At 48.5% G+C, this 20,077-nt stretch overlaps 9 protein-coding genes across 9 annotated transcripts; 2 read left to right on the top strand and 7 right to left on the bottom strand.

Moving 5' to 3' along the window:
- Positions 1 to 261: 261 nt before the first annotated feature.
- TbgDal_V510 (hypothetical protein, conserved) lies at positions 262 to 4,473 on the bottom strand (the record flags this gene model as incomplete). The annotated part of the gene is made up of 1 exon (XM_011774898.1): positions 262 to 4,473. The coding sequence occupies one exon, from the start codon at positions 4,471 to 4,473 to the stop codon at positions 262 to 264; it is 4,212 nt and encodes a 1,403-aa protein (XP_011773200.1).
- Positions 4,474 to 5,216: 743 nt separating this feature from the next.
- TbgDal_V520 (hypothetical protein, unlikely) lies at positions 5,217 to 5,528 on the top strand (the record flags this gene model as incomplete). Its single annotated transcript, XM_011774899.1, has 1 exon — positions 5,217 to 5,528. One exon carries the CDS (start codon positions 5,217 to 5,219, stop codon positions 5,526 to 5,528), a length of 312 nt encoding a protein of 103 aa, XP_011773201.1.
- A 990-nt stretch (positions 5,529 to 6,518) lies between these two features.
- Positions 6,519 to 6,902, bottom strand: TbgDal_V530 (hypothetical protein, conserved; the record flags this gene model as incomplete). The annotated part of the gene is made up of 1 exon (XM_011774900.1): positions 6,519 to 6,902. The coding sequence occupies one exon, from the start codon at positions 6,900 to 6,902 to the stop codon at positions 6,519 to 6,521; it is 384 nt and encodes a 127-aa protein (XP_011773202.1).
- A 2,461-nt stretch (positions 6,903 to 9,363) lies between these two features.
- On the bottom strand, positions 9,364 to 10,959 carry TbgDal_V540 (stomatin-like protein, putative; the record flags this gene model as incomplete). Its single annotated transcript, XM_011774901.1, has 1 exon — positions 9,364 to 10,959. One exon carries the CDS (start codon positions 10,957 to 10,959, stop codon positions 9,364 to 9,366), a length of 1,596 nt encoding a protein of 531 aa, XP_011773203.1.
- A 719-nt stretch (positions 10,960 to 11,678) lies between these two features.
- On the bottom strand, positions 11,679 to 13,664 carry TbgDal_V550 (hypothetical protein, conserved; the record flags this gene model as incomplete). Its single annotated transcript, XM_011774902.1, has 1 exon — positions 11,679 to 13,664. The coding sequence occupies one exon, from the start codon at positions 13,662 to 13,664 to the stop codon at positions 11,679 to 11,681; it is 1,986 nt and encodes a 661-aa protein (XP_011773204.1).
- Positions 13,665 to 13,913: 249 nt separating this feature from the next.
- TbgDal_V560 (T. brucei spp.-specific protein) lies at positions 13,914 to 14,363 on the bottom strand (the record flags this gene model as incomplete). The annotated part of the gene is made up of 1 exon (XM_011774903.1): positions 13,914 to 14,363. One exon carries the CDS (start codon positions 14,361 to 14,363, stop codon positions 13,914 to 13,916), a length of 450 nt encoding a protein of 149 aa, XP_011773205.1.
- Positions 14,364 to 15,652: 1,289 nt separating this feature from the next.
- On the bottom strand, positions 15,653 to 16,804 carry TbgDal_V570 (vacuolar ATP synthase, putative; the record flags this gene model as incomplete). Its single annotated transcript, XM_011774904.1, has 1 exon — positions 15,653 to 16,804. The coding sequence occupies one exon, from the start codon at positions 16,802 to 16,804 to the stop codon at positions 15,653 to 15,655; it is 1,152 nt and encodes a 383-aa protein (XP_011773206.1).
- A 542-nt stretch (positions 16,805 to 17,346) lies between these two features.
- Positions 17,347 to 18,828, bottom strand: TbgDal_V580 (hypothetical protein, conserved; the record flags this gene model as incomplete). Its single annotated transcript, XM_011774905.1, has 1 exon — positions 17,347 to 18,828. One exon carries the CDS (start codon positions 18,826 to 18,828, stop codon positions 17,347 to 17,349), a length of 1,482 nt encoding a protein of 493 aa, XP_011773207.1.
- A 769-nt stretch (positions 18,829 to 19,597) lies between these two features.
- Positions 19,598 to 19,999, top strand: TbgDal_V590 (hypothetical protein, unlikely; the record flags this gene model as incomplete). The annotated part of the gene is made up of 1 exon (XM_011774906.1): positions 19,598 to 19,999. The coding sequence occupies one exon, from the start codon at positions 19,598 to 19,600 to the stop codon at positions 19,997 to 19,999; it is 402 nt and encodes a 133-aa protein (XP_011773208.1).
- Positions 20,000 to 20,077: the final 78 nt, after the last annotated feature.

A 20,077-nucleotide genomic window follows, 5' to 3' on the forward strand; every position in this document is an offset into this window, starting at 1 on the left:
CACCACGGGTGCGTGCAGGAGGAAAATAAAAAATGGAGGTCATGATTGTTGCTAGCATATCATGGAACTGCAGTTCAGCACCTTTGAAGGGATTTTCGTAGCTGCCCTTCTCACCGCGCACCGTCCAGCAGCGCAGTTAATCTTACGGAAGCAACGCGCAAAAGGCCCCTCACCCAGACGCCCGCTCCAGTTGCCTCTAATCCCTTTTGTTCCTTTTCTCCATCTTTGGATGCTGCATTGTTCTCTCTCTTCATAATTCTTCTATAGCTGAACTGAATACTTGTCGGTCTGCGGAGTTGGGTTGTTCTTGTACAACGCCGAAAGCCTTGGATCGTCGGCGAGCTTCTGCGCTAACTTGGCGTACCTCTCGCTTGCACGATCAATATGCTTCACGAGTAGCTCGTCTAGTGTTTTCATGCGCCATGTGGCCTCCTTGCAGTATTGGGCAAACTCCTTCGCATCCCGTGCAACTTCACCACTGGTGGTTACAGCAACTGCAGCACTTGTGCTTGCAAGGGCATTCGCAGTGATTGTGCAGGATGCACCCATGACGCTTGGTATCCCTGTAACTGCCTCCCCTAATGCACCCCCACCTGTAGCAGCAAGGGCCACAGAATCTGATATGTCCTTCTGCTCTGCAGCTCCAAGTACTCCCTGGATGCTGCACGTCTCCACCCCTGAAGCCTTCACGGTGGACTCCACACCCGCCACAGCCGCATCAACGTTGCTCTGATAGTTGGCCTGACGACGAGTGAGCTCCTCCCTTTCCTCATCCATCTGTTTTTGTATAATACGACCGCGATGGATAAGGCGCTCCTTCAACTCACGTAGGGCCTCATCTCGTACTCGGCGCGCTTGGTCCATGGTGAGGGCAACATTCATGTAGTCACCACTGAATGTGGTGGGGAGGTCAAGCTTCGCGATGTATGGCGCAAGGTAATCGCAGCGTGCCTCCTCACGCAGAGCCTCTTCAGCAAGTCGGCGTCTACGCTCCGCTTCAGTCTCACGAGGACGGTTGCGAAGCGTGTCAAAGACGGAGACAACAGCGGGAACGCGGCGCTGTCTTTCGTTTGCCAGAGCGACACGCTTTGAGGGACAAAGTCCGGGCAGCAAATACTCTTGATTCTGCGCCTGCGATCTCTGCTCGGCGACGGGTGTCAGTTGAGCACCAGCGAGGCCTCCCAGTTCGACCGATGACCGCTTAGCAGCTTCCGCTTCGTCAGGACCTGCAACCGGACCCGATGGCTCACGTGTGGACTCCACAATGGCATTGCATTCCGCCAACGAGGCCCGTACACGCCCTTGACACATCGTGACCCACCACCGCAGTCGGTTGCGCTCATTACACTGTTCCATATCCGATGGGGGTGTCGTGTTTGGCATCATAACGATGATAGATGGCAACGTACCTGAAACGCTCCCTTTCGGCCCCGCCACGGCGCTGAGAAGGCATTCCTCACCAGGGTCAGTTTTGGGGTACATGCGATAGGGACGGATGATACTCCCCGGCCGGTAATGGAAATAAACCCACATTTCACCACCCTCAGACAGCGACCCCACACTGCCAGTAGACGGACCTGCGCACACCGGTGACAATGCAGCCGACGCGACAAGCTGTGGATGCATTGTGCCTGTAGCAGCACGTGCAGCGGCTACCGCAGCAGGGCGCACAAAGACGTATTTGGCCACATCGTCGTCAGGGGGGATGGTCTCATTGCGATGATACTTCTCACTCATTCGGATGGGTTCCGCACGTTGCTTGTCATCCGCACCCCGCACGCTCCCCTTAGTAGAGGGGGAACTTCCAACTTGTTGCGAATTGGTGTGGGACAAGTTGTATCCCATGTTGAGTGCAGCCACATTATCGAAGGTGGCACTTCGGTACCATAACCGGTCATCGCGCCCTCTGTAAAACTCCTTCACCTTGCGAAGGGCGCGACTCTCGTAGAAAAACTCCTGTCTCCGCCACAAGCCATCGTTACGGGCATCCCAGTAAAAGGTCATAGTTCGCTGCACACCTGGCTCGTACGTAAGTAACCGCAGCCCCCCTACTGAAGTCTGCAACATTCTGCCACGTTCGAACCACTCTTGCATCAGGCGGAAGTTACCACTTTGTACCACAACATCAACCAACGGGATGAGCTGGCTATTGGAATTCGACACGGTCCGTTCCCTCATAAAGGCACCACTGCTAAAGCTCCGGTGTCGCACAAAACTCCGACGCTTACCCACATTCGTCTCCCGAAATTCGTCGTCTAATGCGCTCGTCACTATATTTCTCCTCAAACCCGCCCTTTGCTGAGCCCCGCTCGAGTAATCGTAATCCGTGTCGTACGGTTCTTTTCCCTCTCCCTCCGCTGCCGGAAGTGCAACTAAACCTTCACCTCCAGACGCAGCGGCAGCACCACTCCTAAAGTCACTCACACTGTTCGTCCGCCTCATGAATGCGGATGCCGTGGGGTACACCGACCGGCGGCGCAGTTTATCCGCACGATGCTCAAAAAGCAGATGTATTTGTGCCTGACTGGGATATTGCGTATCCGGCAAATAGACCTCAAGCACACGATGGTCAGGCATTAGATACGCGGCGTAGCGAAACACATCTGCATTGACATAGCGAGTGAATTTCATACCACCTGGATAACGACTTTCATACTGGGCCCGGTTCAATGTTAATTCTTCCACCCACGAAGCACAACAAAAGTGGACCGCACGGTCTCGCGTAGTTTGCATGAGATGCGTCAGTCCTCCTGCCAAAGTGGAAAATCCCCCGCTAAATGTGCTACCGGGATGCTGTGCTGGAGATCCCTCATCATTGTAGCGCCGCCTCATGCCTGCCGAGTTACCCAACCCTCGGCTTCCATATACTGCTGATGGGCTAGCGCTTAAAACGCCGCCTCCGCTCCCAGGAGTGGCCCCCAAGTGCACTTGGCCCCCAAGTGTACTGAGGGGAGTGCCAACGAAATTATGCGAGATGTTGCGCTCGTCCTCAACGTCCAGTTCAAAGAGAACCGCCTCCCATTGAGATGCATCCTGAAGATCAGGCACCAGTGAACTGACAGCGGCGTCGGGGGTGAGGTTGACGAAATAGTTGTCACCACTGAAAACACCCTCAACACCCGTGTAAAAGCTATCGGCGTCACCCGGCGCGATGAGGTCGCCCCGGGAAGGTTCGACGAATACGGGCTCACGTACGCTCTTGCGCCCACCAGGGAGAACAAGTACCCAACTGTGAAGCCGTCGAACAGGTGGGAAGTTGACTGACTCGCCTTTTGCAGGTCCCTTAACGGCGTCGTCCCCCCCTATTACAGATGCGGTATCAGCATTACCACACCTTGCCGGGTTGTTGAAAGCATTGAAGCTGGTGTTAGGACCACAAAGGGGGCTCGTAGCACCCACCACATTATTAGCCAAGGGGCTACAGAGGCTAACGCTGTTCGCGTAGCTCTCGCTGGCCCCCTGAACCCTTGATCCCGCAAAGGATGTGTTACTTCTCGTGTCTTTGTCGTCGTCCTGCTGATGGTGGTACTGGGAGTACATATCAATCTCATCAGCAGGGCGGAGCACCAGGCGGTCCTTTACAAGTGCTGCATACTCCGCATCAACCATGTCACTGCCATCATCATCGGCATCAGAGTCCACATAACAGCAGTAGTCATCCGTCACGGGAGCCTTTGTATTGGCATTATCCTCCCTTCCACCGGTGGTGCCAACCACGTTGCTGCAATACGTACTGTCTTTGTTGCTGGTCCTGCGCTTGCTTTTGCTCTTTCCGCTAGTCGAAAGCTCCCCATATTCATCTGTCCATTCCCGTTGTGAACTGTCATTCTCGCACACGGCGCGTTCAGCGTAGCCCACCACCACGTAGGCGTTGTACCCCACTCCCACAAGCAACGAAGTGAGGAGTATGCTCAGCTCGAAGCAATTGCCAATCTGCCACTGTAGCGTCGTGGCTGGGGAAACCACCACTTCAGGAAGCCTTTCCGTGTCTTCAAGTACCTCATACCGCATATACCCCGCAAGGAACCTCGCACACGAACTCACATCAAACAATTCATCAAAGGGGAAAATGGTGGGCCGAATGAAGGTGCATATCATCTTTCGGGTGCGACACTCATTCAACGGGGCAAGAAGCTGCGGCGCACGCTTAGGAAAATACTCATGAAAGTGAGATTGGAACCTCCTAGTAGCTTTGAAGATGCTCTCCTCTGCCGGACTAATCTCCGTGTAGGAGGGGGGAAAACCCTCCTTGCGAAGCCAGTGGGTGAGACGCTCCGCTCTCGTGGCCTCATAAGGAGCTGGTGACAAGGTTGCGGGCCCGGGTACCTTCTCTTCTCCTCCTTCTTCAGCATCAGTGGGAGTCGCAGTTCCCAAACCAACCTTTGCTGTGTTGGCGACGGCGCCACCTCTTCCTGGTGAAGTCCCGGGGACGCTTGCGGTCTTTCCGCCGATGCGGCGTATTGGTGGTAACATCAACTTCAAACACCCCGCACTACCACCGCAGTGTAACGGATTGTATACACTACTGGCGTATGATAAACAAAGTGAAGTTATCTACAAACTCGCGTACGTATATATATATATTTATATTTATATAAGTTCACTCGTCTGACGTCCCTACAAATGTGAATTTGGAGACTGGAAGGGGCGAAGGTAACCGCTCTATTTGGTCACACACTACCTATTTATTGTCAGTGGTGTTGGCGCTATTTTTCTCTCTTCCTTTTCTCCCTCTAATTATATTTCTACTCCCCGTACTTATTTATGTATTTGTGTTAATGCACACGGATTCCAGGGTAAAGTGCAGTGAAGGCACTAGCAACTGCTGCCACCATTATCATCACAAAGAAGAAAAAGAGGTCAAAAAAAACAAAAAAAACATCAAAAAGAATAGAGGAGGAAAGAAAAAAAAAGTGAAGTGCGTATTAAAAAAAAAGTTTTGCGCCGCACACGTGGAGGAGCCAATTAAGGTGTGATGAATATTTCGATTACAGTCCGTACTGAACAGCGGCAACGGACACAACATAACGTTTTCAACCGCAGCCTATTGGCGGGAGTAGAGGTATACGGGACAAAAATAAGTGGAAAGGAGGAAAAGGGAAACAGAACGAGAATTCATGCTAACAACTGACTACAAAGATATGGTACACGCATGTGTTACAAATGGGGAGGCTAACAAACAGTAACCCGTACCACATACAACTTACACTACACGAATGGAAACACAAAATGAAGTAAAAGAAGGTGAAAGCGACAATGAGGAGCCTCCCCACCCTCATGCGCATACACACTTATCTCCCCTGAATCACTTTGCTCCCAATTACACGGCTGAACCACATCTCTTTGAAACACCTTCTGAGCACAGCCTTCCATCCATGAGAACATACAAATTATATGCATATGTGGTCATCATCGGAAGCTGCATTGCATCAGAAGGAGGAAATAATAATAATAATAATATCACCACCTATAATCATCATCTCTTTCCCCCTCCCTCAAACTCTTTCTCTGATCACGCAGTCAACTGAGCAACTGACTCACGGGTCCTTCAACTCACTACATGCTTTCACTTGTCCATATTTCCCTCATGCGAAACATTTCAACTTCGATATTCAATTCCCTTCGAAACGGAACGGCCACAGGAACAGAAACAGGAAAAAAAAACGATAATGGTAACAATTATAATACCTCGTAATTTCACTCGTCTTCCTTGCATTTGATAAGCTCTACTTGACGTTTTTTTTTCCTTTTTCCCCTTTTTTTCCTCTTCTTTCTTGTTCCACAAACACACATACCCGTCCCCCACCCCTTAAGTTATTTTTTCATCTGTTCACACAGAGCCCCTTCACTTAACCGTGAACTAGTGAAAGGATGGGGAGAAGAATGAGGAAATACAACAGGAAAAAAAAAAAAGAAAATAGATTTTGTGGCCGATAATACTCCACTCGTTTTAAGTCACCTAACGCCCAAACAAAACACATATGCACGTGATTTCAAAAAGCGAAAATTTTTCTTGCTTTTTTTTTTGTGTGGGGAGGGGGGGGGGCCTCTCCCAACTTCAATCATTCCTTCAAACCGTCACCTTCAAAACTGTTTGAATGCGCCGTTTCGAAGCACCGGATGTAATCGCGGTAGCAATAACAGAAGTGAAGAAACCCGAGTGATGAATCAGGAAAAAAAACAACAAAGGGACGAAAGTTTTTTTAAAAAAGAAAAAAAAACAAGAAGAAATGGCATCACACAAACATATGCGTATATTAACAAATATGCAAATACGAAAAGCAATACTGCTCTGTCTCCCTTTTTTGACTTAAAATATTCGCTAATATTGCAACAATGATCCCCTCCCCTCCTCTTCCTGTGGTACGTCAAATACTTCTCATTTCGGAACAAATACGCACCACACGACTGAAATTATCCCATCACCACCTGTGGTTACAATTCAATAACCATTCACCAATTATAAATGCTACCGTCCGCAAGTAACACCAAACCATCTGTACATTTTACCCTTCACATCACTTCAATGCTTCAGGCCTTGCAATAAGCACCGTTTCGTAATGGCTGCGGCAATACAAATCCCAATAGAAAAGTCCCCACGTCCAACATCCCACCGCCAATGCTGCGCAATACAACGGCGTAATGGTCAACAAATTCACAAAATGTGGAATGGCAAATAACCCGCCGAGGTCGAGCTTGCGGACGAGTTCATAATTCATGAAAGCGGCTTCATTTCTTGCGCCCACTTCTGCGCCTTTAGCACTGGCCTCATATGCATGAGAAGAGCGAACATGCGCATGCATCGGTTGCATGGATGTTTTTGGTTCCGTCACTGCCGCAGATGAGAGACGTACCCGAGACGGAGCAGTTGCAGTGGCAAGTCGAATGATTGAGCGCTGCATAATTTTGAAATGGGGCTTTTTGGTTATTATATTTGATTTCTAAAACAAAAAAGTAAAAAAAAATAAGAAAATAAATGAGTTTTCTGAGCTGATTTATAAGTTGTGATTTTACTAACTACTGCTTTCTTTGAAAGTTACTTCCTATGTATTCGACCTCCTTCCTGTTGAGGAAATGATACAGTAAGATTGATTTGACGTTGTTTTTCTTCTTTTAAAAATAAAAAAAATAAAAACCAAAGCAAAACGAAGAAGGAGGGGGAAAAAAAAAGCAACATAAACAAGCAATAAATAACAAAACAAAGAGGGAAAACAGGAAGAGAAAAAGAACAATAAAAGGAAGTTAAGAAATAATATAATATGTTAACTGTTGTATGCACAGATGGGAATGGAAAAATACAAACAAACACTTCTATTTAAAAAATACACGCATTGATATGCCCATTTTTGAACGTCATTCGGCGCACTGGAAATGAAATGAATAAATATACGCGCGATTGCATATAGAAGCGCTCAAAGTGCTGCGCATACCACACAAAATAAAGTAAATTTACACGTTTGCGCTTCCCCTACAGAAGATATCGCACACGCCGCAAGAAAATGGAAGAGAGGTGCTTTTATAAAGTAACACGTAACTGCACTCTACGAGCGTAGTTGCTTGCTTATCATCCTAATCAATAAATAAATAAATGTATAAAATATATTTATGCTCATGTGGACATATATATATATATATGTGTGTGTGTGTGTGAGAGAGAGAGAGTTTGCTTATGTTTTCTACTTTTCCATCTTTAAAGGGAAAAAAAAAACTTTGCAATAGGGAACAGGAAGAACTTCAACTAACGCACCATAAACTTTCAAAAAAAAAAAGTGGTAGAGAAAGAGAAAGAGGGAGAACAAAACGGAGAGGAGTGGGGGAGAAAAAAGAAAACTAATAAAACTAACTATACGGGAATGAAAAAGAAAAAGAGGGAAGGAGGCACAAAAATTATACGAAATGAAGCAATAAATACAAAGCAAACACATGCGAGACGTGATGAATCCCCAACATGTCATTCGCAATTGTGCAAATCACCAAAACAGAATAAGTGAATGGACGCAAGAAGAAAAAAGAAATGGAAGAGGAAATAGGTGCGCACTACGTTACATACGCTTCCGGCTGTGTGGTGTTTCTTTTTGCTTACCGACAGTACTGTAATCCATCGCATTATTCGGCTCTTTCATAAATTCTTCTCTCTTTATTTCTTTCTATTTCAATATATTTATTCATATACGTACATATGTGCATGTGACTTGTTTTGGTTTGATTAGGTTTGGTTTGCATCACTCCCTTCATTATTTAATCATATTTTTATTATTTCCTCTCACATTGCATCCAAGAAGAAACACACACATACATTCCCCAACATCCATCTCTCTTTTTGATTCCTTTTCCATTCCCTCCTCTCATCCAAGTTAATTATTCGAAACGACCATTTTTTCGGTGTTAAATTTATCATCATCAATTTATATATATATATATATTTATATAAATATAATTACCGGCAATCCGTCAACTCTAAACATAGCCTTATGTTACAAAAAAAGAAAAAAAACACAAATTCTTCTTCTGCATTCCCCTGCCGTTTTGTTCGGTATCACTTGCCGCCTCTCCGTCTCTAACGGCACCGCACGCATTACACCTCAGTGAATATCAATATGCAAAACAGAGCTGCATGTTGGGCTTTATTTTCTTTTACGGAGGGACGGAAGATTTAAAAAAAACAAAAGAAAAAAATGCAGGCACAGACACAAGCGCACATATTGTGCAAAAAAAAAAAAAGGACAAATTCCCACGCTGCTCAGCACCGTTCACACACGCGCATCACACGGTAACCCACAATCGTTGTAACTAGCAAAAATGATGATGATGATAATAATAATAACAATACAGTGGCAATTGTACTGCCCATTACGACATGCTGCCGCTCGTCATTACTATTTCAAAGGTTTACATCCGCAACATTTTTTCCGTCAACAAAAGTAAAGAAAGGGACAGAAAGCATCAAGCGTGGTCTGCATCAACCCAACAGCACAATCTGAAGAAAGAAAAACAAAAAGACAGTCCGCCCAAAGAAAACGAAACACACTCGCATACGTGAAGACATGTACATACCTTCCAAACGGCGCAAATACGGACTAATTGATATAACAAAAATAATAATAATAATAACAATAATAATAATAAAAGGAAATTCGAGCCATTTAATCGCACAAAAGAAATTTGGAATTAGGTAACGAAACGTTGAAAACAGAACCTGCCGAGTCTTTGCCTAAACTTCCATGAAATAATGAGAGCGCGGGAAGGGACCGAGATTAGAAGAACATGACAGGAAAAGAGGGCCGCTAAAAAAAAAAAAAAGACTCCCGCATCCGCCTATGCAAAATCATGGTCCCCTCCCGCCGCGCACTACCTCCACTAATGCTACCTAAATCCGCTACTATTATTATTATTATCATCAGAGGTACTATCACTACTGCTATTGTTGTCAACGCTATTGCTATCAACGGTACCACCAACACCTGAGCCCAAACTGCTATTCATAATGTTCGGGTCTGCGCCGACTGCTGGCACCTTCGCATCACCAACATTACCACCACAACTATCGCTGACGGCACGGAATACAGAAAGTGCCTGAGCTGTAAATGCAGCGGGGTCACTAACCGGCAGCCCTGAACCTCCACCACCAAGCACCACAGTATTGGACCGCCGCGCAAGCTCCCCAAACTTCTCAATATATTCCTCCGCCACCCGTAGCGCCACCGCGTCACGGAAACTTTGGGGATTTGGTGATGCATTAAATGCATTGGCAACCGTCCCAACACTGCGACCGACCGCATCCGCCTTTAATGCCATCGCCGCCGCCTCCGCCTCTGCGCGAAGAACCGTGGCATATTTTTGTGCCCGTGCAGCAAGTCGCTGCGCTCGCCGGAGTCCTCCCGCCCGATTAATCCCCGCCTGCGCCTCACCTTCACTCTGCAATATCAGTTGTCGCTTACGTCGTTCTGCATCGGCCTGCAGGTCCATAGAGCGCCGAACCAACTCACTGACAGTGATGTCGCGTATCTCATAGCGTTTGCATTCGATTCCCCAATCTGCTGCTTCACTCCGAAGCACCTCAACGATGTTCTTGTTGAGTGACGCCCTCTCGCGAAACAGTGTGTCAAGGTCAAGTCGTCCAATCTCGCTCCGCATTGTTGTCTGTGCTAGATTGAGCAAATTGTAAATGGGATTCTCAATGTTGTAGCTGGCCTTGCACGTGTCCACGATGCGAAGGAAGAGCACACCATCAATCTCAACCATAACATTGTCACATGTGATGGCTGATTGGTTTGGTATCTCGATACCTTGCTCTTTTACGCTGTACGCGTACCGTATCTTATCCACAAACGGGATCACAAACCACCAACCGGGGTCTAATGTGCGGTGGTACCGCCCGAGACGCTCCACAACATATTGACGACCCTGTGGGACAATGTTCAAAATAGTGTTACGCGGCACTCGCTCAATGAAAGAGGAGGGATGAACAGGGGAACGGAAGGGGCGGGACACAAACGGCAGTCGACCCGAACCAACAGGACCGCCACCACCAGCGCCACCACCAGCGTTCCCACCGCTACCTACAGCAACGGCGTTGCTGTTATTGTCGATAGAATAGTTGGGATCACCACTTCCAGCATAATATCCGCCTCCCATGTAATTCGAGGTAGCACCGCCGTATGGAGACGGAGGCTGGGAGTAGTTGTAACCGCCTGCACCGGCACTACCGGAGTGGTACATTCTGAAGGTACCACCCAACGAAGTGGCACTAACCCCACACCCGCTTGACACCGACACGCCACATCTGCGAAGTCCGCTACCGACGAGGCTGATGGCTCTCACACCAGCGGCGGTACAATCAAATGAAGCGGCGCTGCCTCGGGGAGGAGTAGGCGGTGGAGTGTAAACAATACATGTTGGGGCAACACGCGTGCCGGGGAGGGAAAGCGTTCGACACGAGTGCACCAAACTACGTAACATAAATGAAAGGATAACGGTGCGATACGTATACCTCTTTTACAAAGAGAAAAAAGAAACAAATAAAACAAAACAAAGGAGAGCACTATGGGGAGAAGGGTGATGAGGAAAGAAACAGTATGATATATGCATAGCAACAATAGCACCAACAAGCGGAAATTATTTGAGGGAAAAGGGACGAGGCGTATGCACGCAATTATGTCGGGGGTTTTACCAAGATTTACTCCCAATGTTTGTTTTAATCCCGTCGTGAGGTGTGAGCGTAGATATCCGTCTATACGAATAAGTAAAAAAAAAGTGAAAAGAAAGTGAAAATAGGGGGAAACGCTAGTAGATCAACATTAGGGAGAACTTAGAGGAAATAAGCAGACCCGCTTGGCGACAACACCAGCATCAGAGTCCCTGCGAATTCATGACAGTAGTTGTCGTGACAACAGGTATAAAATATTTGACAATGTGTCCAAGCAAAGACTGAACAGAACGGTTATGGAAGGAAAACAAAAAAGCAAATACAAAAACAAATAGCACGAAAGAGGTCACAGATGTATCAGTCGAGTTGAAAGTATGCCGTGGCCTCCAGTTATGTGGAAGAAACTCTCCAAGGGGTGACATAATAGGGCGTAACAAGAGTTTGCATATTTTCTTTTCAAATAAACACACACGCACACGTGCATGTACGCACTATATGTGCGCTGTTGACGACGCTAACATTACAAATTACATCAGACGCTAGTTTTGTTGTTGTTGCTGCCCTCGTCACCGTCGCCGTTATTTCCGTCTGCGCTGTTCCCGCTGCTACCGGTGTCGTTATTGTTGGCTCCCTTACCTGAGAGAACGGACTCGTAACCGCGGCCCACAATCAGCAGCTCCCTCAATCGCGTGACAGCAACCGCCCGCTCTCGATCCGTTAAAACATGTTCATAATGCGCGGGATGCACTGGCACACCCGAATCACCACATCCCCCCATGTCCCCATTGCTCTCACATGCAGATGCGGCTGCGGCCAGACTCTGTTCCTTATGTAGTTCCCGTATGGTTGAAGCCACTGTGCCGTCAGCAATTTCCCTCTCCCGTACCTCGTGGAGCATTACCAAATGATGTAGTAGCATGGATCTCCCAACGGCATCCAGCACGTAATTAGGAGTGAGACCCAACCGTTCCGCTTCCTCGTTGCGTCCTGAAGGGGGTATGGGCGGCATGCACAAGAGCCGGAAGAAGTGCTCCCAGAAAGCACCACCAACGTAGAACCTGTAGTACCGTAGTGCGAATGGAAGGCAGAGACTCCGCATAGGATCCTCAGTAAGGTCTCCATGTTGTTGTGCCGCTTGAGCCCGTGAAACAGTTGCCGTCACCTCCTTTGCGAAAACGGTATGTGCTATACACTCCGTGATGTATGCAACAGTTTCTGCATCCGCAACACTGCTATAACTACAACTGCCGCTGTTGACGCCATCAGGACAGTTAAGAGAACCACCATTGTCGCAGCGGCATGCCTCCACTACACGTTTTAACAGTAACGGCCTGTCATGGGCAAACGTCTCAGCCAGCGGGAAGGGTTCATACCGCTTGAGTAGTGAACGGTAGTAAATCACCTCCATATCATTTAGTGCTGCCCAGGAGGCAGCAGAGGTGTACAGTCGAAGTCGATCCTGCTGGAGCTGCCGGAACTGTTCTTCCTTCTGTCCTTCATCTCGATTTGGCTGCTGTTTCGTATCGTCGCTGTTATGGTTGGTACGCGTGTTGCTCTTTGGTGCCAGCAGACCAGCTAAGTTCAACAGTGAAGACACCGCCCGCTCATCCTCCCGCATGTTTACCAGCAATGACGCCCTCCATAAGTACAACGACACGATCTCCTCCCGCAGTGCAGCCTCTTCTAACAGAGGATTCACTCCACCTCCTCCCACAGCGCTTTCACTACCGTACTTCAATGCGGCGGGGCTCACCTCGCAAGCTTCACTACCTGCACTATAAGAGTAATAGCCACTACCACCACCTCCTCCTCCATTGAAACCAACATGACAGCCAATGCTCGTGGCGCTAGCATCACTGTACTGATGTTGAAGTTGAAAAGCGCTGCTCAATACGCGACCACCTGCCGCCAAACGAATCTCTGCATCAACTAACTGCTGAATTCCGTGAACAGCCGCTGCCAACCTCTCCTCGCGAGCTAGTTTAATCAACCCCCGAATTTTCGGTGTAGGGGCATCATCGACTTCATAAGCGAGACGTACTGCAAGCACCTCCGCGCCTTTGGTTATTGGCCGCATGGCAAAGCAACGGGGGAAACGGCACACGCTACTACCCTTCATAGTCATGCTGAGCATGGAAGCCGCATCACTGGCGCCGGATGTTGTGGTGGAAGTGGGGCCCATCTTAGAATTATCAGATACATGGCCGCCGCTTGTGGCCATGTGCGGTCCATCACTCGGCTCAATCCTTTCACAGCAACAGCAGCGCCCGCTGGCACCGCACCGATACTGCAGATCAAAAACGGTGTGGCGAATGCCCATCTCCCGATGCAGTGCTTCCGCCTCACTGCTCGCCGGACCGACCGAACCGAACAAACGCCGATGCACCACCTGCCGCAACTCTGCTGTAGTTGGAGCCTGCGGGAAGCTTTTGATTAAATCACTGCAGTCGACCTCGGCACGGGGTAATTGCCGCTTCGACTTCCATGCGCCCATGACGTGCGAAAAGAACGTCCTCATTTCCTCTGGTTGAATTTGCGGGACAAGTCACTTACAGCCGTGCGCTGCGGTGTTATCCCTTGCGTTTTGTGTCCCTTCCCCTCGCTGGAGGTTCAGTACGCACTATTTTTCTTTTTTTTCTTAGACTTCTTCTTCCCTTTATCGTCAGCACAGTTCCGCTTGGCTCTGTCAGGTAACGACTCCCTTCCCCTTATTTTGTTTTCTCCGTTTGGGTGGAGAATGAGTGGGGATGTTTCTTTCGTTGTATGTTTAGAGAGAGAAGACCGAATGTTTCCGTCGGGGCACAAAAAGAGATATAACAGTAGACGAGGCAGATGCAAGTGATAGTACAGGCCTCTGGTATGCAAACAAAAAAATGGCTAAGCATATGCATCTGTGTAGCTTTAAATACACAATGATGTGTTTGCGCACAACAGTAGCAGTCATCCTTCTTGTGTGGATAGTAGCGCGGCAAATCCGAAAGCGGAGCAAATCACAAACGGAAGGGACTGGTGACAAGTACCAAAATAAAAAGGTAGCATGTGCGTTATTTGCACCGTAAGAGGATGACAAGAAAGCGGAGGGAAGGACATCCTGTGCGTGTGAAGTTGCACCCAATAGCGAATAGAAGCGAAGCAAAAAGGAAGGAAGAGGAAGAAAAAAAAAAAAGTCAAATGTGTGACACAAAACGGAACATCCCCCGGTGAGTTCAAATTCCATCGGCCCTTCCCTGCGCCCTCAGGAATAAGCAGGGGCATTTGAGCCATTATCCTAAATATCTCTTGGTGTCGAGGCACATCATCTCCCTCTGAACCCTTCAATTCCTTCATCTTGTTTTATCAGACGTGGCGCAAGGGAGGAAAAACACCACAGAATCAGTTCGGAGATAGTTTGACTCATGAAGGTAAACAAATGATTCCCAACAAAATGGGTTTCACTCCCAACCCCGACCTGTTACACATGTAAAGGAGGTTTTAAAAATAAATCTCTCGTCCTCCCCCCTCCCCCTGAGGATACGACGGTTCATGCGCCCCCACCTCGTGAAAGCACACGTTACCTTGTTTTTACTTTCTGATTTCCCGTTCTCTCTCTTCGTTTGTTTGAGCTTCCCCCCCCCCTCCGCTTGCCCTGTTACTCCTCAACCCACTCTTCAAATCCCAATGGAACCTTTTCTCTCTTCACACTTGAAATTGATGCAGCTAATTGACGACAGGCCACATATCCTCCTCATTTCAGTTAAGCTCCCCAAACCCCCAACTTAAGTCTTCCTTCCTTCCTTCCTTTCCTCCCTTCTGCTGCCCCCCCCCCCCGCTACACCTCCCGTGCGAACATATGAACCCCCACTTCAAACACCGTTAACACGGACAGACACTCAGCAACGGCAATCATCATAGTAAAGATGGTAATGAAGAAGAACCTTTAAAAGTGACACCAAACCGATACAAAAGAGCAAGAAAAAAAAAAGGCACTCACCAAGAATTCAAAGCACGTTGGAGTGGGGTCACAACACCAAACCAATTCAACGCTCACACAACAGTTTGCCTCATGCATTTAGGGAGTCATTTAACCTCAAAGGAAAAGAAGGAAATCACAGCAACCCCCCTGCAGATGACACAAGTGTTTAGTTTGGCATTTCACTCATCCATCAGTCACCACCACGTCTTTTCTCACAGTCCCACAACATTTACATATATATATATATATATATATACCAGCACACCGCAGACATTATCGGCAGGGCCAATAAACGAGATAATGCAGATGTGCAACAATAACAATAACAGCACGAATGAATGAATGAATGAAGCGGAAGGGAACGAAAGTAAAGCCAAAGGCCAAACAAGCAGGCAAGGAAACAGCGCTGGTGTGGATGATGCTCAGAAGCCGTAGGAGCCTCAACCTCAACAATAATAGTGCGAAAGAAATTATGCACGCACGTATGTGCACATAAGCGCAACCGCACGGAGGAAAGATCAAAAAAAAAAAGGAGATTCGTCTCCGCGGCCTGCTTAAAATATGCTCACGTACTCATCTACGCGGTGCATCATCCCCTGTGCGATGCAGTCGGCAATCCAGTGCAAATTACTAACCTCAAGCTCCTTCAGTTTGGCCCACGCGTAGAAAACACCATATTGAAACTGTCGACTGAGAGCATCTCTATACAAGGCCACAGTCACCTCCACAAACCGCCGTTCCAACGAAGAGGCACCTGCCGCAGAAGCTCCAGTTTGGCCAGATGCAGCGCCACTAACGGCATTATTGCCCCTGTTGTTGTTACCCCCCTTAGCAGAAGAAGAGGAAGTAGCGTTGTACCGGCTGTCATCAAGCAGTTCATGCATGAGTCCAAAACGCCGGACTCGCTCGCGAAGCTGCTCCACGCTCTCAGCCTCCGCGATATCGTCGTGGATGTCGACCAGTGACCCAAAACTCGGGAACAGCCGCCGCCTGTCAGTTGCATGGATGTCGGGAACGCCCATTGTGTTCACAGTACTCCTTAGCACTGTCAGGTCTGCTTCAAGCTCCAGTAGTGGACACATTACTTCCGCAGTTGCGCCACCCAGTTCACAACAGAGATCGTAGAACTGTTCATAGTAGTTCTTCATTAGCATGCCCTGGATGTACTCCACAGACAGCTCATCCAGATCACTCTCCAGGCCACCGTTGGCGTTGAAGAAACGACCGACTGGACTGTCAATCAGAACCACCTCAAACATTTCACGCACGTCAGCCGCAGCGGTTAAACTGGCAAGTTCAGGGAACCAGCCGAGAGGATGGCAGCGGGTCAACAACTGCATGCCGTCACGCCCACTGCGCTTTGCGATGATGAGCTTCAGCACGTTTGCGATCATGTGTTCGTACGTGATGAAATCGAGGAAGTGGGATAGCGGTGGCGCCGCCCAAGACCTTAGCTCACGCAGCTGTTTCGCATAATGTTCCTGTGCACGCTCGACAATAACTCGGGCGCTCAACTGTGCCTGCCCATCATGCTGCAGGAAATTACCATAATCTGTGACCTGCAACTGTGACTTCATGTCACCCAGTGAGTCACACTGGACCAAACTGGCGTATTCTTCTGGACGGAGAAACCCGTCCTTGTAGCCGTGGACAATGGCCTCGAGGGAACCATCATACACGTTGAAGTTCAGAATTCCTCGCCCCATTATAATAATATAGTGTAGCTACTGACGTACCTGCCTCTTTTCGCTAGTTTTCCTCCAGGGGCACTGACACAGTATTAAAGAAGAAAGCAGCTACAAACAGAACGCTCAGATCGATGTCGTTTCCAACTCCTACCAGCCTTCTTCGAACCTCCTTTCCCGTACCTGTCTAGAGTGTTAACGGAACCTTCTCCACCCACGTCACCCAATACTAAATAAAAGCAACTCTGTCTGTGTATCACCTGTTCTCTACCCTTTATTTGCGTATTCCTTCCCTTTAACAGCAACACAAGCGAACAAGTCAAGCGATGGGGGGAAAAAGCAACAATAACAACAATAAGCGAAAGTAGGAAAGCAAATGCATAAGTGCGTGCGCCCGTTGCTTCGTTATGAGAGGTATGTCATTTGTCGCTGTTGTGACGGTGGTGATTAAATAAAGAGCTCCCTTACCGGGCGAATTTAAATACGAACGCGTTAAGGTGTGTGCACACACTCTCGCAAGCCGCACCCGCACAAGAACAGTGCACGTTTAATTAAGCAAGCATTTACCATTTATTCCCCGCACCCGTTCCCCACGCCTCCTCCCAGCACTTGGGCCTCCATCGCGTTGAGACGGGTGGAGGCTGAAATGGCTCCCGGGCGCCGTCCTTGTCAATGGGATTGCGACCTTCCCTAATGTCACCTAAGTCCGTCAAACCCAACTCCTTCCGAATCGCCAGCCGCTCGTCTTCTAACTGATCAGCCTCAATTCGGAGCCGCTCCAGCTCCGGAGTGGTGAGGTCCGGAACGGCATCATGGTATGGAATACCCAGGTCTGTCCTCTCCCAGTAGTGAGCAAATGGCTCACCATCTGGGTCATTTGGATCATCTGACGTGGGCTTGCGTACAGGGTGCTGCTTCTTATTCATCCGCACTTGACGTTTGTACTCAAGCTCTTGCCACGCCATGTTACGGAAAACGTGGCCCAACTCAGTCCGCATCACTTCAACTTCCTCTTCATTGTAAAAAAGATCCCCACGAACAAAGCCAAGGGTCCACGTAGCACCGCTCTTCGCCTTTTGAGTGTACTCGGTTTGTGGGTTGTGCTCAGTTTGTCGCAATGGTTTCGTGGCCCTGTGGGCATCCCCGTAAACCTGATCATCATCAAGCTCCTGAAAGGTTTGTTGCGAGCGGTTCATGTGGGCCATTATGCGCATGAGTGCGTCTTCCACCTCCTCATCATCTAAGATCATGGGACCGAAGTACGACTTCTTGTAGCTGCGACTATGCTCCTCCTCTGCCACACTGGGTGGGTCTCCGCGGTGACCGCGCATCCACCGCTCCCATAACCTATCGTCTGTGGCCAGTGTCCCATACGGGAGGTGCTTCTTGTTGCTATCTTTGCGATACATGCGACGCTGTTCCTCCCGCCCCTTTTGGAACTGCCATGTGACGGTAAACTTATTACCAAATCGGTCCTTCGCGATGAGGCGTTCCTGCGTGAAAAAGAAGCGGATGTAATTCCAGTAGAGCAGCTCCCACCACATAATGATGCGGTTGTCAGCTAGCCCCGAAAAGGAATGCTGTAACTTTACACTTTTGTCACCAAATGCGTCAACAGAACGAGTATATGGCACACTAGTGTCCGACTCTTCACGGATGCGCTGCCGCGCAGCAGCGGCAACCTCAGGGCCGGCAGTTTGCTCCAACTCCGTTGTGTATGCCTCCAGCTTGCGCTCCTCCCGCTGCTGCAACGCTTCCTCCTCCAACTGACGCTTGGCTTTGGCGGCTAATAGCTCCTTCTCCTTAATTGCCCACGCTACTGCGTCCTCCTGCCTGCGTTGAGCATAAACCAGCTTTGATGTGATATCACTTGTCTCGTCTGCCATGCCTCGGATATTCGAAAGAACGGTTGCTATTGTCAAGCGGTGCCTGCGGCTGACACAGTAGCAACCACTCAAAGGCAGCGCAGGATGGCTTACAGCCGTCAACTCTGACGGATGCACAGTGGTCGCCCACACCAATGGGGATAGATGATATTTCCTCATTTGTGGCCGTTGCGCGTGCTTCTCACTCACCCCCAAAAAAAAAAAAAAAAACTGCTACCGCCCCCGCCGATACGTGCCTTTCTTCTATTTACGTACTTGTTTACGCCTTTACCGCTCTACTACCGTTGTGAATGTCCCGTTCTCACGCTACGCACCTTAGCAGCTCAAACTACACCCCAGTTGTACTATGTGGGACTATTGTGCATGAATTCAGAAAAATGTGTGGGAGTTGTAAACAACAGCACTACTTCACTCGCACCAGAAAGTACCAACTGCAACTCTCTACACACGCACACGTCTGACAGTTGTTCGAGCTGACCGTCGAATTGGAAAGGAAGGGACGCATTTATATGCATAAATGGGGGACGATGAGGGGAGTGAGCAAAGCACGGAGCACAATAAAAACGTCTAACGCACGGAGGTGATCACTTCCAATTGTAAAAGAGGGGGAGATAACCGCACACAAACGTACGTGGCGTGTTGTGCTCACTTCAACTTTCTCAGCAACTCCTTTTGCCTGATCACCTCCCTTGGCCTGACGCCCAAGCAGCCGAGAAACTGTTTGGGCCACGTGCACTTCACTCGTTGGAGAAAAACACCAGCGATAGCTTTTAAAAAGAAAATAATTTGGGGTCTCTATGGATCCTTTTGACAACAGCAGCACAAACAAGAATAAGCAATGGAAAAGAGGGACAGGAAAAAGTAAGAATGTGAAACGTTCAAACGGTACGAGTCACATTAATACAGTTTCGTTTGTGCTTTTACCATTATGGGGGCAACGAACTCTTATGGTCATCCGTTCACTCAGAACTGCACAATATGTACCCGTGGAGTTTTGTCTTGCATTGGCCCTTTACACGCACCATATACGAACACCCTCAGGACCTTTTGCGTTTCTTCGTGTCAAATGCCCGGCATATCTATGTTGCATTCCATAGGAATGCGATGCAAATACGTATCTATTTCACCGTCATGTAACCTCTCACGCAAACGTACGTGCTGCAACGCCATGCCCCACCCTACCCGACGATCTGCACAACCCTATCGATATCTCACTTTTTTTCTTTATGGGTACTGCTTGACCCATCCTCTTTTTAAGGAAAAAAGACAGCAGAACAACACTGCCCGCGCAGAGCCCAGACGAACAGCCACCACAGCGGCACAAAGGTAGACTAAAAGAAGAGCAGCATACTTCATAGCGCCGCCACCCTCTCGACTTTAGTTCTTCGTCCGCCTCAGGGGGGTAAAC

This window comes from Trypanosoma brucei, chromosome 5, assembly GCF_000210295.1.
Source record: "Trypanosoma brucei gambiense DAL972 chromosome 5, complete sequence".
In the NCBI taxonomy this organism is placed as follows: Eukaryota; Euglenozoa; class Kinetoplastea; order Trypanosomatida; family Trypanosomatidae; genus Trypanosoma; species Trypanosoma brucei.